At 38.0% G+C, this 14,827-nt stretch overlaps 1 protein-coding gene across 2 annotated transcripts in view; it reads right to left on the reverse strand.

Moving 5' to 3' along the window:
* LOC122077188 (peroxisome biogenesis protein 2) overlaps nt 1–13,631 on the reverse strand; it is a 14,459-nt gene extending 828 nt beyond the window's left edge. The window contains exons 1-8 of one of the 2 annotated variants that reach the window (XM_042643039.1): nt 13,523–13,631; nt 13,278–13,421; nt 12,872–12,985; nt 12,593–12,749; nt 11,910–12,046; nt 11,719–11,819; nt 9,801–9,918; nt 65–231 (exon numbers count right to left, since the gene is read on the reverse strand). In XM_042643039.1, the coding sequence (XP_042498973.1) occupies nt 65–231; nt 9,801–9,918; nt 11,719–11,819; nt 11,910–12,046; nt 12,593–12,749; nt 12,872–12,985; nt 13,278–13,409 (926 nt within the window). In that variant the 5' untranslated portion in view covers nt 13,410–13,421; nt 13,523–13,631. Of the gene's footprint in view, nt 1–64; nt 232–9,800; nt 9,919–11,718; nt 11,820–11,909; nt 12,047–12,592; nt 12,750–12,871; nt 12,986–13,277 lie in introns of both variants that reach the window. The other variant, XM_042643038.1, reaches the window with a different exon arrangement.
* Between the last annotated feature and the right edge of the window lie 1,196 nt (nt 13,632–14,827).

Below are 14,827 nucleotides of genomic sequence, written 5' to 3' on the forward strand. Positions count from 1 at the left end.
CTCGCTTAAAAAAAAAAAAAACCCTGAAAATACTAATTTAGTGAAAGGGTATGCTAAAATATACCTATGCTGACAAGGAAGAGCTAGATATGGAATGGTTGGATCTGCCTGGCAAATAGGACAAGCTGTGTCATCTGCAGTGGTCCCAGAAGATTTATCCTTCGAGAATGGGAGAAGAAATTTTTTGATGGATGATGAGTTGAGAAGTGGAAGAAGCAACAGCAACATTTCCTGCATAGCAGATACAGCGCATATTATGCCATAAAGTAGTAGGACTAAAGTAACAAATGGAGGCCTAACGCTCCTCTTTTCCACATAAGATTTTCATGCTATTTCACACCTAAAGATTGAAGCAATTACCAGAATGTCAAAGTGTCACTGAATAAGTAATTAATCTCCTGGAGCTAGCAGCTCAACCAGATTTTTTTTTGGGTGGGGGGGGGGGGGCTGGGATGGGAGGGGCATGGGGGTAATTTCCAAAGGGGAGATAGAGAGAATCACACAGGCTGTGCACCCCAGCAGTGTGCCCAGCCTTTTCCCAATATTTAAATATCATAATCAATATTCATTTACAAGATTGAAATAACTAATTATTAAGACTAGCTACTTTTTCTGGACATCTGGCTAGCATACGGCATTAGGTGCCAATTGCCATGGAGAGCCTGCAAATGACATAGTAGTAGCTGTTCTTAGATAATGTTAGGATATTTTCTTTGCTGATGTAGTATAGTATGGTTGTTTTTTATGCAGTTAAGGTGTCGCCAATTGGGCCTCGGAAGACATTAATTTGACCCATGGTTTGGTTGATGCAGATAAATTCTACTCCAAACAATACCATCAGAAGAAGAGAATAACCAAGATCACATCACTTAGTATCAGAGCATGGAGGGAAGTTCAAATAGCCCAGATCAGCACCCCAAAATCTTCAACTTGCTGATCTCATGAAGTTAATGACAACAGAGTTCAAGGAACTGTCTGACCGCATGACTCCTATGGAGCATCGTTTTGATTCAACCCCACCACAATATGACAGACAGCCAGCCCACTCTTTTTTTGCTATAAGTCAGCAAAGAATATATTAAATACAAATAAAATAGGATGTACAGGATTTGCATCTAGGCATTCTCAGATGTATAGAAGAAACCAAAAAGCATGCAAAGAGGCATACACTAAAGACCTTAAGACCCATCTTCGGCATGGCCATCAGCAGAGCTCAAGGATCTCAAGATTCATTTAAAGAGACCACCTTCAGCATTGCCATCAGCAGGTACCCTTTAAACAAATAATTAATAAAGTACAGAGACGTTGCCAGACTTAGGGGAGCAAGATTATGATAGTGATGAGCCGGACTTGGATGATGCACAAACAGCACAAGAGGCTGAAGAAATGAGAAGGGTAAAGGCAGCGAGCAGAGCCCAGCTTAGGATTTATCGGGAGAGATTTGTGCAAATGAATGGGGGAGCTATTCATCAGGACAGGCCATAGAAGACCCTGAGCCCCAGAGGAGGAGGAGGAGGTTGAAACATAGATCCTAAGATTCCACTAAGGAGGCCCCGGAGTGTGAGGGACCAACCCCCACCCCCACCCCAGCTCCAGCTCATAACCGTAACGTTGAGGTCCTTCAGGCTGATCCTACACTATTTTGGAAACAAGACTCATGACAATTAAAGCTCAAACATGTGTGGACCAGTGTAAGGGGGGTAGTGGGGATGGCTTTCTCCAAGTGGGCTTTCTACCATAGCATACCAGCCAATGCCACCACAGGATTGTATTACCAGCATGTTGGATAAGATAGGTAGGGTTGGGCCAAATATGAAGGGGCCAATGCATATGAGACGTATAATGTTTATTTATCCAAGCAGAAGCAGGAGTAGGAGTAGGAGTTAGTGGACTACATTGAGGAGTTGAAGCGCATATGGGAGTATTATAGAGTGACTGTGACATGTAATGGTCGAACTGGACCCACTAGACGGTCCATCATCAATTTCATGGTAAACTGTGATGGAATGACTATCTTCCTCAAGTTAGTTGATGCATCTAGCAACAAGAATGATGTAAATATATTTACAAGTTATTGAAAGATTTGGTGAAGAATGTAGGGGAAAAGAATGTGGTATATGTTGTCATCGACAATGGGAACAATTTCAAGAAGTCTGGGGATAAACTAATCAACAATCCCATGTACCATCTATTTGGAACTCCCTATGAAGCCTATTACATTGATCTCAAGTTAAAAGACATGGGAAATCTGAATATTGTAAACATTATTGTTGACAAAACAAGACAAGTGACAACCTTAGTCTACAACCATGGATTTGCTCTACAATTGTGGAGGAACAAATGTGACTGTGACTATGGTGAGGCCAAGGCTAACGCACATTTTGCGAAAACTATATCGCATTGAATAGCTTTGAGATGAAGAAGTCTGGAGTTAGGTACATGTTTGCTTTGGAGGATTGGTTTGATTGGGAGGGGTATAATTCTCAGGAAGGGAAAATGGCCCAGGCCACTATTGCTAGTGAAAACTTTTGGGATGACCTCAAGAAGTTGGTAAGGATATTAGACCTGATCGTCAACGTCTTGAGAATGGTGGACTCATAGAGGAAAACCACCTTACCAATCACATGAGCAAGCTATAATGATGAAGATGAAGGTGGAGGCGGCGTACAGAAAGGGTATAAGGAAGTTCATTTCAATAATCAAAGACTATTGGGAGAGGCAAGTCATGCATCCTCTACATAGGGCCGGTGAGTTTTACTCTATTCACCGTAACTTAGAAATTTTGACATTTAGTTACTTACTACTTTGTATTATTTCAGCGTATTATATAAAATCCTAAGTACCAATACAAGCATAGGCTTGCATTGAGAACTGATCTTATAGATGCAGTTCACGTTGTGGTGGAGAAGCTTGATGCAAATCCAACCGCTTAGAATATTATTAATAAAGAGGTGAGAGTGGTAATTAATAAATTATGTAATTATTAACTTAGGATATTGATGTTAAGTTGCAAACTTTGGAACCAAACACTTAAATGAATACAAATGAAAGCCTTTTGGGATGGTACTGGGGGTTTTGAACATCCAGTGGCTGTTGCAAGTCGGGAAAGCACTACCGCTGGTTAGTCCAATGACCTTAGCCTTTTTGTTCATATTTAGATATGCACCATCATAGCATCAACTAACAAATAAGAATACTCGTTAATGCTTTTACGCAGCTAAATGGGGGGTGTAATATGGAAGAGACTCACCCAACCTGTCCGTAGTAGCAATTAAAGTGATTTCTCATACATGTTCCACCACTGGGTGCGAGCGCAATTGGAGTCCTTTCAACCTCATATACTCCAAGAGACGGAACCGACTGGGTGCTAAGCAGCTATGGGATCTGGTGTATGTGCATTATAATATGAGATTAAAAGAAGAGCACATACGTCTTGGCATGGAGAATGATAATAATCAAATCGAGCTTGCCAAAATCTTCCAAATGGATGAAGATGAGGAAGATCCCTTTTATGAGTGGGTTAGAGATCGAGGTGAGCTACTTTTAGATGAGCCTGGGGATCGGCCCAGCAGTCATATTGCTTCACAAATGGATGTTAACGTGGATGACTATATTACATAAGAGGGCAAAGTTCACTCATAGACACCCGTCCATCTGAGCCCCAGCCTGGTACTAGAAATGATGAAGAAGAGCAATGGTCGCCTTCACCATCTTCCACTTGGACACCTAACCCAAACCAAGGCCATAGTGGTGGTGACGGTGACAGATTGGCTGCCCTACGCAAGGATGACATAATGCATTAGGACCCAGTGCCACAACCAGAGCCAATCAGATTCACAGGAGAGACTGAGCTCACCCATGTCACGTAAGATGAGAATCACAGTTCAGGACAAGAAGGCTGCACTCGAGGACTGCGCCGACAGTTTAAACCTGATGAGGAGGTAGCTAGGATGAGCATAGGCATGGATATATGCAGTTTGTTTGGCATAATGGAAGCCATAAGTTTGGGAGAGGGTAGAGAATCGGGGCCATGAGTTTGGGAGAGAGTCGAGAATCTAGGCACTGGCAAAGAGTAACGAATCTGGGCACTGGCGTGCACAAGAAGTCATAGACTCGAGTCCTAGTCCAGTACATCATGGTGATAATGGTTTTAAGAGTGTCGAATTAGCATCGCATCCACCGTATGGTGTATATACCGGCACCATCCTTCAAAAGCACTGGTTCATTTGGATATGGTGGTGGATATGGTGAATCTTCTACTTCATTTAGAGGGTGGGTCATGTGGTGGGTCATCTTTTGTTGATAGCATCTTCAGGTATCCATCCCAACCATGTGTGTCACTTCAAAATCTTATAAATTTGAGTGCCATTCCCTAGGTTGGGATACCTAAGAGATATTGATGATTTTTATAAATGAGCAGTGATGGAATTCCAAAACAATTAGGCCCAAAACATGTCATGGGACTCATATGTAGTGTATTCAAAGGAGTAGGTATGATAGTTACAATGGTACGTAGCTCGTGGACTGGAACCGCTTAGACACTCCACCATGAATTGAGTGGTGAAAAATATATCCCTATCATGTAACATTATTGTTTGTTTTACAAATCTACAGTATGTTTTTTTTGTTTTAATCTTGTATTTCCATTGAAAAATACAATCATGTATTTCCATTGAAAAATACAATCATGTATTTCCATTGATTGTAGACTAGGGGTGTCAATTTGTGGCCCGACCCGACTAAACCGATCGGGACCGACCGTTTATAGACCGGCCCGGCCCGGACTGTTTATTAAATGTGTCGGGCTTGAGCCCGGCCGGTTTACAAACAATCGGTCTCAATCCTGCTACTTGGACCATTAGGCGCCCGACCGAGACCGACTAAATAACACCCGACCGAGACCGGCCTATTGTGCACCAGCCAGGCCCGACCCTTTAATGATTGTAGAATACCTATTTTACCCTCCAAATTAAAGAGTAAAAACTAAAAAGTAAAGACATGTTCACATTTTAAATAATGGTTATATTTGGTATCATTTATTGATTTATTGTCATTTTTTTGGGCTTGCATGAGTGGGCTGGAATATAAGAGCACATTTTAAAGAGGGCCCGTTTAAAAACCGGTTAAAGTCCGTTTAACATTAAACATGTCTGTAGACCGGTTAAGGCCCGACTAAAGCCCGATTAAGGTAGCTTGAGGCCAACCGACCAAATATAAAATGTACCATGCCCTCAATAACTAAGCCCGATTAGTTAAATGGGCGGACACGGTGCAGCCTTTGAAAGTCTTCAAGCCTGATGAAGCCCGACCGAAACCGGACCGGCCCGACCGGTTGACACCCCTAATGTAGACTTAGGCTAGTGTGCAACTTCACTCAACGTACACTAGCAAACTTAGGTCAACACCACAAGTATCATTTTAGGTGCTTTCTTCATGAAACTAATTCATGGAATTGGCAGAAATGTCAAAAATAGGGTGTACACAAAAAATCAGACAAAGAACACAGTTTGGGGGTCGAAACTTTGGTTTCCAACAATGCCAAGAAAAATGCCCAATCGACCTCGAAATTTTGAACCTTGTGGGGTATATCAATAGGTTCTTGGGGATGTCAATATGCTAGTTTCATTGTTAGTTGTGAATGACTTTGAAAATGTAAAGTTCATCAATTGGTCAAAGTTTTGGAGGATGTTCCCGTAAGAGTCTAGAACCCCCGTAGCCATTGTATATAAAGACCTGCCTGTAAGCTAATGAAAGAACAAAATTCAAATGAAATTTTGGCTTTGCCTACATAACTATGAGATACAGAGTTTGATGTAGATCAAGGTTGCACAAGGAAGGGGCTGCTAGCCCCACTGAACCAAGTCCAATGTTGGACCAGCCAGCCTCCACCTTGGTCCCATCTAACCACCCCAAAAGGAAAGCTGAAAATATTGTTCACAAGTAACTGTTCAAGTGAACAGTAACCCCTGCTGTTTTGTCTTCAAGTGGAACCTCTAGAAGCCTAGTCAGCTAAGAAATTGCTTGAAGATATCAGCAGCCTTCCTAGAAGTCCTCAAGCTGTCCACCGATAGTAGCAGCATGAAGATTTGTTTCCTTTTTTTATTTAATTAGTACTTTGTTTCCTATTTGTTTATCTCAATGGTCAAGTTAGTCGTTTCCTTTTATACGTAAGGCAAAGTATTTAGAAGTTTATTTCTTAAGTTAGTTTAGGAAGTTAGAGTCAGTCCATTAGTTTCCTTTTTTGTTATGTCTTTGTGTCCAAGCAATGTAAAGCTATTTAAAGCCCATCAATTATAATGAAAAGACAGATTTGAGTTAAACAAAAAAGATGGCTTATGTTATGTTGTGGGATGCAATTGGGTGAGATTCCCTAGGTGAGATGCCTAAACCAAAGGGGTGAGATGCCTATTCACTATTTCTTCTCCCCCCTCCTCAACCCCTCTCTCGATTCTTTTCTTTTTTTTATATTCCTTTTTATTTGTTTATTGTGGAGAGAGTGTTTGAGTGATCAAAAGATTCAAAACAAGCTTGTTGAAGTTTAGAAGCTCCATCAAAAGAGCAGCTTGAAGGAAGTCAAGAGAATGATCGATTTCAGCCAAGGTGTCAGGGTCATAGTTAGTAAGTTCAGGAACGGCAATAATACGGAAATGGATACATACGGAAATTAAACGGACCATACAAAAATAATACTTTTAAGAAATTCAGCGCAATAAAACACGCACAACAATGATACAGTACGTGTTTAATACGATTGCTATGTAAAAACCCTGGAGCAAAAATACTGGTTTATTTTGGTATTAAGAATGAACTAAAACTAGTTGTTTATAACTAAATCCTAATATCTCATGCTCTTATGAACACCTAAATCCAATATAGTTTTCCAATTGGGGATCATTTCTCAATTTTGTTTGTTTTACAACTAGATTCTAATATTCCATTCGGCGCAATAGCCAATGTTGATAGGTGATCCATCAACCACTTTCTATCATAGTAAATATTAGCATATATTTGTCAAAATAATAATAATAATAATAATAATAATAATAATAATAGCATGTGGATAATCCTTTAACAAATTAAAATATAGTCATTGAGATTATCTTATCAAACAAGAAAATCCACAACAACCCCTACTGACGCAGATCCGTATTCTAAAACCGGAATCAGATCGCGTATAGGTCTATTTAGATATTCAATAATTCAATTGTAATAACCAACAGTAGATTCGTAATTAAGGTAAGATTTTAAATTATGTGGCAAAATTATAATTAAGTAGACTTAATAGACTAATGGATAGAAACAAGAGCGTGGACACATAAGGTTCTTGATTAATAGATTTAGGATAAGCTTGAAAAATGAAGTTAAATAAAGGGTATAAGGTAATAAAGGAGAGAGGGAGTGGCGATATGTTGGAATTAATAAAATAAGAAAGGGAGACATGTCATCCACATTTTTTCTCAAAATCGAGAAACCTACGGAAAAGGAGAAGTGTCGTTTTGGCTTTTGGGGTTGAGTTTTTTTTTTGTTCCCCAACTAAACATATTAATAAGAATAAAACGTATTATATGCGTTTAGAACGCGTATAATATGGGTACCTATAAAATACGTGTATAATACGGATTTTTTGGATTGATACATCAAATTATGACTTTTTTATTGAAACGTTCGAATACGGAAAAAATTCGCATATTATATGCTAATTTACTAACTAGGGTCAAGGTTGAGACAAATCGATTTTGGTTGTATCTCCCAAACTACCAGGCTTTTCCTCAAGCCCTCTTAGAGTTTTGTTGAGACCCTAAGAGCCCCCTTCGACCAAAGTTTGGAGGCAATTTAAGGCATGTAGCTGCTGCTACTGAGAATCTCCATTACATTTCATTTTTCATTCCTCGAGCATAACTTCCCAACCAGGAATCAATTGAGGCTCTTCTTTTGAAGGATACCTATACATTGTACAAGGGATCTTCACTCCAATTTTGAGGATCATCCGAAGCCACGAACCCTAGTTTCTAAAAAGTAGTCAAAAGTTTCCTAATTCATGTCAATAGAAGATCTCTCAATTCAACCATCGGAATTGTCTCATCTTTTGAGGATTTGTTGACCCATATAGGACCTTCACCTACTCTAAGTTTCAGCTCCATCTGAGCTAGTGCATAATCAAAATCTTTTCTATTCATCCAGAATTTCAAATCCTACCTGAGATTAGGTCCTTCGTGATCTAGTCTTACATCGGTGAGATTCCTTGTTTTGGTGTTGGTGAGATTCTAACCAATGCGGTCATATCCGTCTTATCTTTTCCATTTTCCTGTAATTTTTTAGCTATTCACATAATTGTTCCAGAAGGTGTTTAGTTGTTGATCATGAAGAACAAACAGTGTTTGGTTCCAGAATGTCCCTCTTACTGTTCTCACTTCCCTAAAATCCTATCTAGTAAGGATTTTGATTATGTAGCTAGGACCGAACCAGGATCTCATCATTGGTTTATGGGCTTTGGGATTTTTATTTTTGGAATGGCCTAATTCATAAGCCCATAAAGTGGGGGTAAAGTTAGCACACGGGATTAGAAGTTAAGTGTTTGGGTTAGATTAGGATGCTTAATGGCTTTTAAGGATTCTGTTTTGATTCTATTTACTATAAGTCAACAAGTGATTATGAGTCCTTTTATAAGTCAATATAGGAATTTTAGAAGGTCTTTAGACATGTAATATACCTCATCATTTGGAGATGTTTATGAGTAAATAGAATGAGTTTTTGCTAAGAGTCTTGGAGTTGCCGAATTGGCATGCAGGATGGGTATCCCAAACCTGATATATTATCTTCTCTATTCTTTTCTTATCCATTGAATACAAGGTTAGTTTCTACAATTCTCTTCTCTCTTCATATCAATTTCTAGTTCTGATTCTGTTCTTAGCATAAGAAATTCTCTCTTCTTTTTTTCTGGCTTCTCAACTTCCTACTCCAACTAGGTTTCTAAAACTTCAAATCTAACCATTGGATTTAAACTTTTTCCCTACTTAGCAATTGGTTTCTGTTTTCAGCTATGGAGATATAGCTTCTTACTCAACCCAAAGATATATTGCTCTTACGGTTTCAAAATTCAAACGTGAATAAAACCATTGGATAATCCCACTGCAAGTCTGATTTCAGTTCAATAGATTTTTAAGCTCTGTTTTTTTAAGTCTAATCTTAGATTTCTGACAACCATCAGACTTGTTATTTGGTACTGAAATGAATTTCTAATCTGGTTTCTCAGAACCTTTCATCGATTCTCAGATTTGGAAATTCCTTCTTCAGGTACAAATCTTCATATCCTAAGAATCTGACCGTAGGATCAATTCATCGATTATCAGGTTTGGAAATTCCTCCTTCAGGTAGAAATCTTCATATCCTAAGAATCTGACTGTAGGATCAAGCCTGATTTATAATATTATATTCTCCCATCCAATGAAATCCTTTGACCAGAATTTTATCTGAATCTGATCCCTTGATTCTCTTTTACTAAACAACAACAACAAAGCCTTATCCCAACTTCAAATATTTTGGAAATCTGATTTCATTCCTTACTTACGAACCTGTCACAAGCTGATCTCCACTGGATCTCACTCGTTTGGGATTAGCCCTGCATTTGTTTTCTTTTGCAAAGGTTTTAACTCAGAAAAATCTCAATGATTGTCTCATTTAGTCAGTCAAGCAAAAATTAAATATCTAACAGTATTTGAAAATTAAAAAATACAGACAAATGTGTATCTTATATGAACCAATTTAATTCCAAACATATATTCAGTGGCAAAACTACTTACTGAAAACTCATTCCACACTAATTGGCGATTCATGTACTCAAAGCTAACAGCTCGGTTCATGTGAGGACTCCCATAGACAAGCCTCGCTCTGAGAACTCTCTCAATAATATTCCTGTACCTGCATTATGAAAACTCCAGCTTTATGAAGAAATCAAAAAATAAATGTTACAAGTCATTAAGTACTTCTTTTCTCTCTAAAAGTGTCTAAAGACCCATCTTTGTCCAGGCAGGAATTAGTAATAGATTATTGCCAAAGCACCCACTGGATTATTTCCAAATGTGCCACAGTTAACAGCTGTCAACACAGAGATGGACAGTGCGGAAAAATAATTGTGGGTAGAAAATAAGTACCGTAATAAGATATTTAACCAGGGAGCCAAAAGGGTTATACAAAAGCGTCTATCTATCTATCAGAAATAACTGCTCCTTCATAATATAAATTTTTTTTCAGGTTATTATTCAGTAAACCTTCACAATGCTTCAGCCAGTTACACTGAGTAGTTATTGACCATGTATGGGGAAAGCTTCGAGTTCTTACTGACTTCTTCAATAATAGAAATTTGACTCTATTCAGTGGGACTCTATATTGTGATGCAGATCCCTTGGCTTGGCTGGACTGAACCGACCCTCTTTGGATGCCTAAGCCAAGACATAACCGACCCAAGCCGATTCTCTGGTCTGGCAAGGGTTGGTAGGTTCCATAGGACATTTTATTCCTTTCTTGGTATTATTTGATTCTCTTTGTTTCAGAAGTAGATACATAGGAGTAGAATTTTGATTTCCAGTTTTAATTTATTTCCTATTAGAACAAGTTTCCATTCTTGAGATGTATTTCTTTATTTATATGTAGCCGCTGGACAATGATGGTTAGATTTGGAGAATTGAATGAATTGATGGAGAAATTGTTCATCGTGAGTGTGGTGTGACTGCTGTAAGAGAACCCCTTCCCTTCTTCTTCTTTCTTTTCTTTTCTCTGTTCATTCCCTGCTGCTACCGAAGGATTAGAGTTGAGAGAGATTGTTCAATCTCTTTCATTCCTTCTTCCTCTCTGAAATTCCCAGCTAAGGTGCATCCAGCAGGGGTGATTCTATCCCTAATTTATTGGACCCTCAAATCAACCCTGCAGCGTGAGTTCATCCTCTAGCCATTTCTGACTTCAATTCTACCGCCTGGGCATTACAGTATCCATATCTGGCAGCCTGAATATTGTTTTTGTTGGACTATCGTCTGGGATCCATAGAGCTGGAGCAGATCGAGGTTGTCCATCAATCTCAGCTTCATCGGAGTACCAGCAGGGGAGATCAACACTTCAAAGAGTTCTGGTCCTCCGCCAAGTCCAGTCCAGAGGTTGAAGACAACCTGTTTCCTTTCCCTTCCCCGCGGTTTGCTATTTGAGCCCCTTATTTCCATTAATGCCATCCACTTTATTTTGATAAGTCTTTATCACCTATTCTTCCAAGAATACCCCTCCCTCCTCTTCCGTGTTATATCATTCAATTGTTTTCCAATTGTTAACTTGGGTTTCAATAATTACCAATTCTGCCATTGTACTCATCATTGAGTGTATATTGTGAAACTGAGCCTTGTGCATATTGGAATATTTATCAAACTGCCACTACATCTTGATTATTGATTTTTCTCATTCGGGTGGGCCCATAAGCGAACAAACAAGGTTTTCGAACATCGGTTCAGCATCATATTGACTACATTCCAAGCACATATTGTTTTTCCTTTCATTCACTAAATTTGTGTGGATGAATATATCATCTTATCTCACACAAGCTAGGTGCTTGAATGCAACAGAATAGACTTCAGCAAGTACTCGATATGAATCTAGAAAATAATCCATCTGAAAAGTATTTTTTTGACTATGTTGAATTGAGAACATCACTGAAAAAAATTTATGCACAACAAATACCTTCCAGTGTAAAAAAATAAAAGCAAGTTGCCAAGGGAGGCAGCTCTATAAAATCCTTCCACTCGTTGAATCAAAATCCATGCATGACGTGCCAAGGATCTCTAAAGCAAGAAAAGAATTATCAGTGTCTAAAACCCATAAGGGAAAATTTCATTGTCGACAAGATTTAGATAAAGAAATAAAGGCAGTACCTGTTCAGAATCACCCCATCTACGGAAAGCAGAGAAAGACTGTAAACGAGCCCAAATATACTGACCACCAACTGTGGCAAGACAATACCATATTTTCTGAGAAATGGTGAGCCCAGGTCCTTCCAATCCCGTTCTCACTAAAGAGGAGGAAATTCAAGGGAAACAAAAATAAACAAAGATCATTAAATTGTTGAAATTAATCAGGAAACATGCAAATACTAGAAGTAAATAGGCAACAATCTGTAGTAGAAAATATTGGACTCCATTCACCACACTGCTGCCAAAATTAGTGCGGTTAACAACAATAAGTAAATGAACATTGGACCTATCAGCTGCTCCAAAAGGCCCAAACCACCATTCGTATTTCTCAAAGTTGATGAGATAGAAATTAAAAATAAATAAAAGAACGGAAGGAAGGAAGGAAGGAAGAAAATGAACAGTCACGCGGGAATAATTTATCCTTTTAAAATGAAACAGGCTCAATTGAACTGCTGGTTATATGAAACTTTTCTTGATATCATATTTCTACGACAAGGCTCAGCTGATTTGAGTCCAATGTATTCAGAAAACAGAGTGAAATCATACAAGTTCCAAACACATAAAGGCAAGAGTAAAGAAGCCAAGAATAAACCAAACAAAAAGTGTTATACATTCTGTCAAGTTAGTCCCAGTGTCAAAATTACCTTCTTTTCCTCTCATGGATGTTGCGCGCTCATCTCTGTACCTCAGATTCATGAGAGCATTCCCAGGAGTCGGTTTATCCACCCATATCGAGAACCGCCAAATGAGAAATTCAAGGAAAGCATCAAGTTCAGGTTCATATTGAAATAAGAATCCTGGCTAATCCAAACAAAATAAAAGGGAAAGAGAAGTAAATATCACAATAGCAATAACTATTCATTAACAGAATAAAAAAGTATAGCATAAATAAGAAGAGAAAAATTCGCAGAGACAAAATAAACCTTCATCAGAGAGAAGACCTTGACCAGCTGCTCTTTTAACATTCCCGACATTTCAACATCTAATCTCGCCGCATCAACCTGATTTACTCTAGATATGGGAATATGGATTGTTGGCTGTCCAGAAAGCCACAATAAACAGTTTTTCAGACCGAAAATAGAAATCATGAATTCACAACAACAATAAAACTTGAATTTTTATTTTTTTTTTCAATTAAAGTACAAATCACGATAACCCAAACGAAAGCTAGGAAATGGTTTTCGAAATCTGAATTTTTCATGAACATAAATCATTAAAGTTCGTTGACATGACAATGATGAATTTAAAAAAAAAAAAAGAAAAAGGGAAAGACCACAAACAAAACCCTAGAATCACATTTTTCTGTGTGAATTTCAGGGTAAAGAGTACCTGAGAAGAATCGATAAAAGACCGCCACTGAGGAGATAAGTTTTGAGAAACGTGAATCCAAGCATCTTCCGGGGGAGCATCAAGGCTGGGAGAAGATTGAGATGGAGCCGCAGCTAGGGTTTCCTTCTCCATCACTTTGATTCTCTTCAGCAAAGTAATTAATGGTGTGAGAAATGAATTGAAGAGGGGAAAACTACACAGAAACCAAACCGAGCATCGGCTCCGCCTAAAGTTCATGCTCGTACCTACGTAGCACGTGGTCCCTCGCGCCCCCTATGGCATCAGAGCATGTCAATGATTAGAGTTGTTTTCGCGGTAAGGGAAGGAATTGTTAATTTGTCCCTTTTTTTTTTTTTTCTTCTAATTTATCAATAATTAGTGTTTTTTATTTCATAAAAATCAATATATTAGCGTCAATCTCTCCAAAAAAAGTGTCTGTGTTACTGCTAGAATGGTAGCTAAATTTTATAAATTTGGTGTAATAATTAATACAACTGAGTCTCAAACAGGTGTATTTATTCATCAGTATCTCTATGCTCATATTGATGACAATTCTTTTAAAAACTACAAATATATATAAAATTTAAACTCTTTTTTAGAGATTAACACTAAAGGGATTCCCACAAAAGATTTACCAGAGAAATGGATGATAATTGATCCTACATGTGGATTTTGTCATACCCATCATGAATTACCCTGATATATCTTCCTCTTCCGCGGATTCACCAAGAGAATTGGGGTAGCTAATTCATTGGATTTGCGTATAAAAAACCTTTATGCATCTTCTCTTAAGCATATTATTATATTTTTTTTTTATTCCAACCTTTTTTTTTTAATCTATCAGTAGAATCTCCAACACAATTCCTAACAATCACCTGAGTAGATCTTTTAGCACTTTTATTATTATACATTACAAAAAAATAAAATAAAGTGACATTTCCTAATGAAAAATCAAACCTTCATATATCCTCAAACATGTTACTCAATGGATTGATACTCGATGCCATCCATTTATGGTTACAAAAAAAATAAAGTGGCATTTTCTAACGAAAAAGCAAACCTTCATATATCCAAACATGTTACCAATACACCAACAGCAGCTGACCCCTGAACAAAGTGAATAATATCCCTGCCTCCCCAACTTTAACAACATTATCATGATATGTTCTACTATCTCAAATACTTCTAATAATGTTTTCGACTTGGCGAACTGTATAGTTCATAAAGGACAATGTGCCACATTGCTTGTCAATTATGTGATGAGAGGAAAGCTCATTGAAGCAAGCACAAGGGGTCTTCTTCTTTTTTTTATTAAAACATGCAAAATCAAATGGTTGGAACATCCATGAAGTTTGGAGCGATGCAGTGGATTTAGAACAATTTTTATAAGATAAGGCTTACCAACGACGACGTGGTCCTTTTTGTTAAACATTTGGCTTTTGTAGCTAAGACCAAACAATCCCCTCTAACTATCACTAACAAAGACATAGATATAACTTTTTTATTTCATAATATTTAATTTTTCTTTCCATAAAAAAAAAAAGTTTGCC

The sequence above is a fragment of the Macadamia integrifolia genome, chromosome 4 (genome assembly GCF_013358625.1).
Source record: "Macadamia integrifolia cultivar HAES 741 chromosome 4, SCU_Mint_v3, whole genome shotgun sequence".
Taxonomy (NCBI): domain Eukaryota; kingdom Viridiplantae; phylum Streptophyta; class Magnoliopsida; order Proteales; family Proteaceae; genus Macadamia; species Macadamia integrifolia.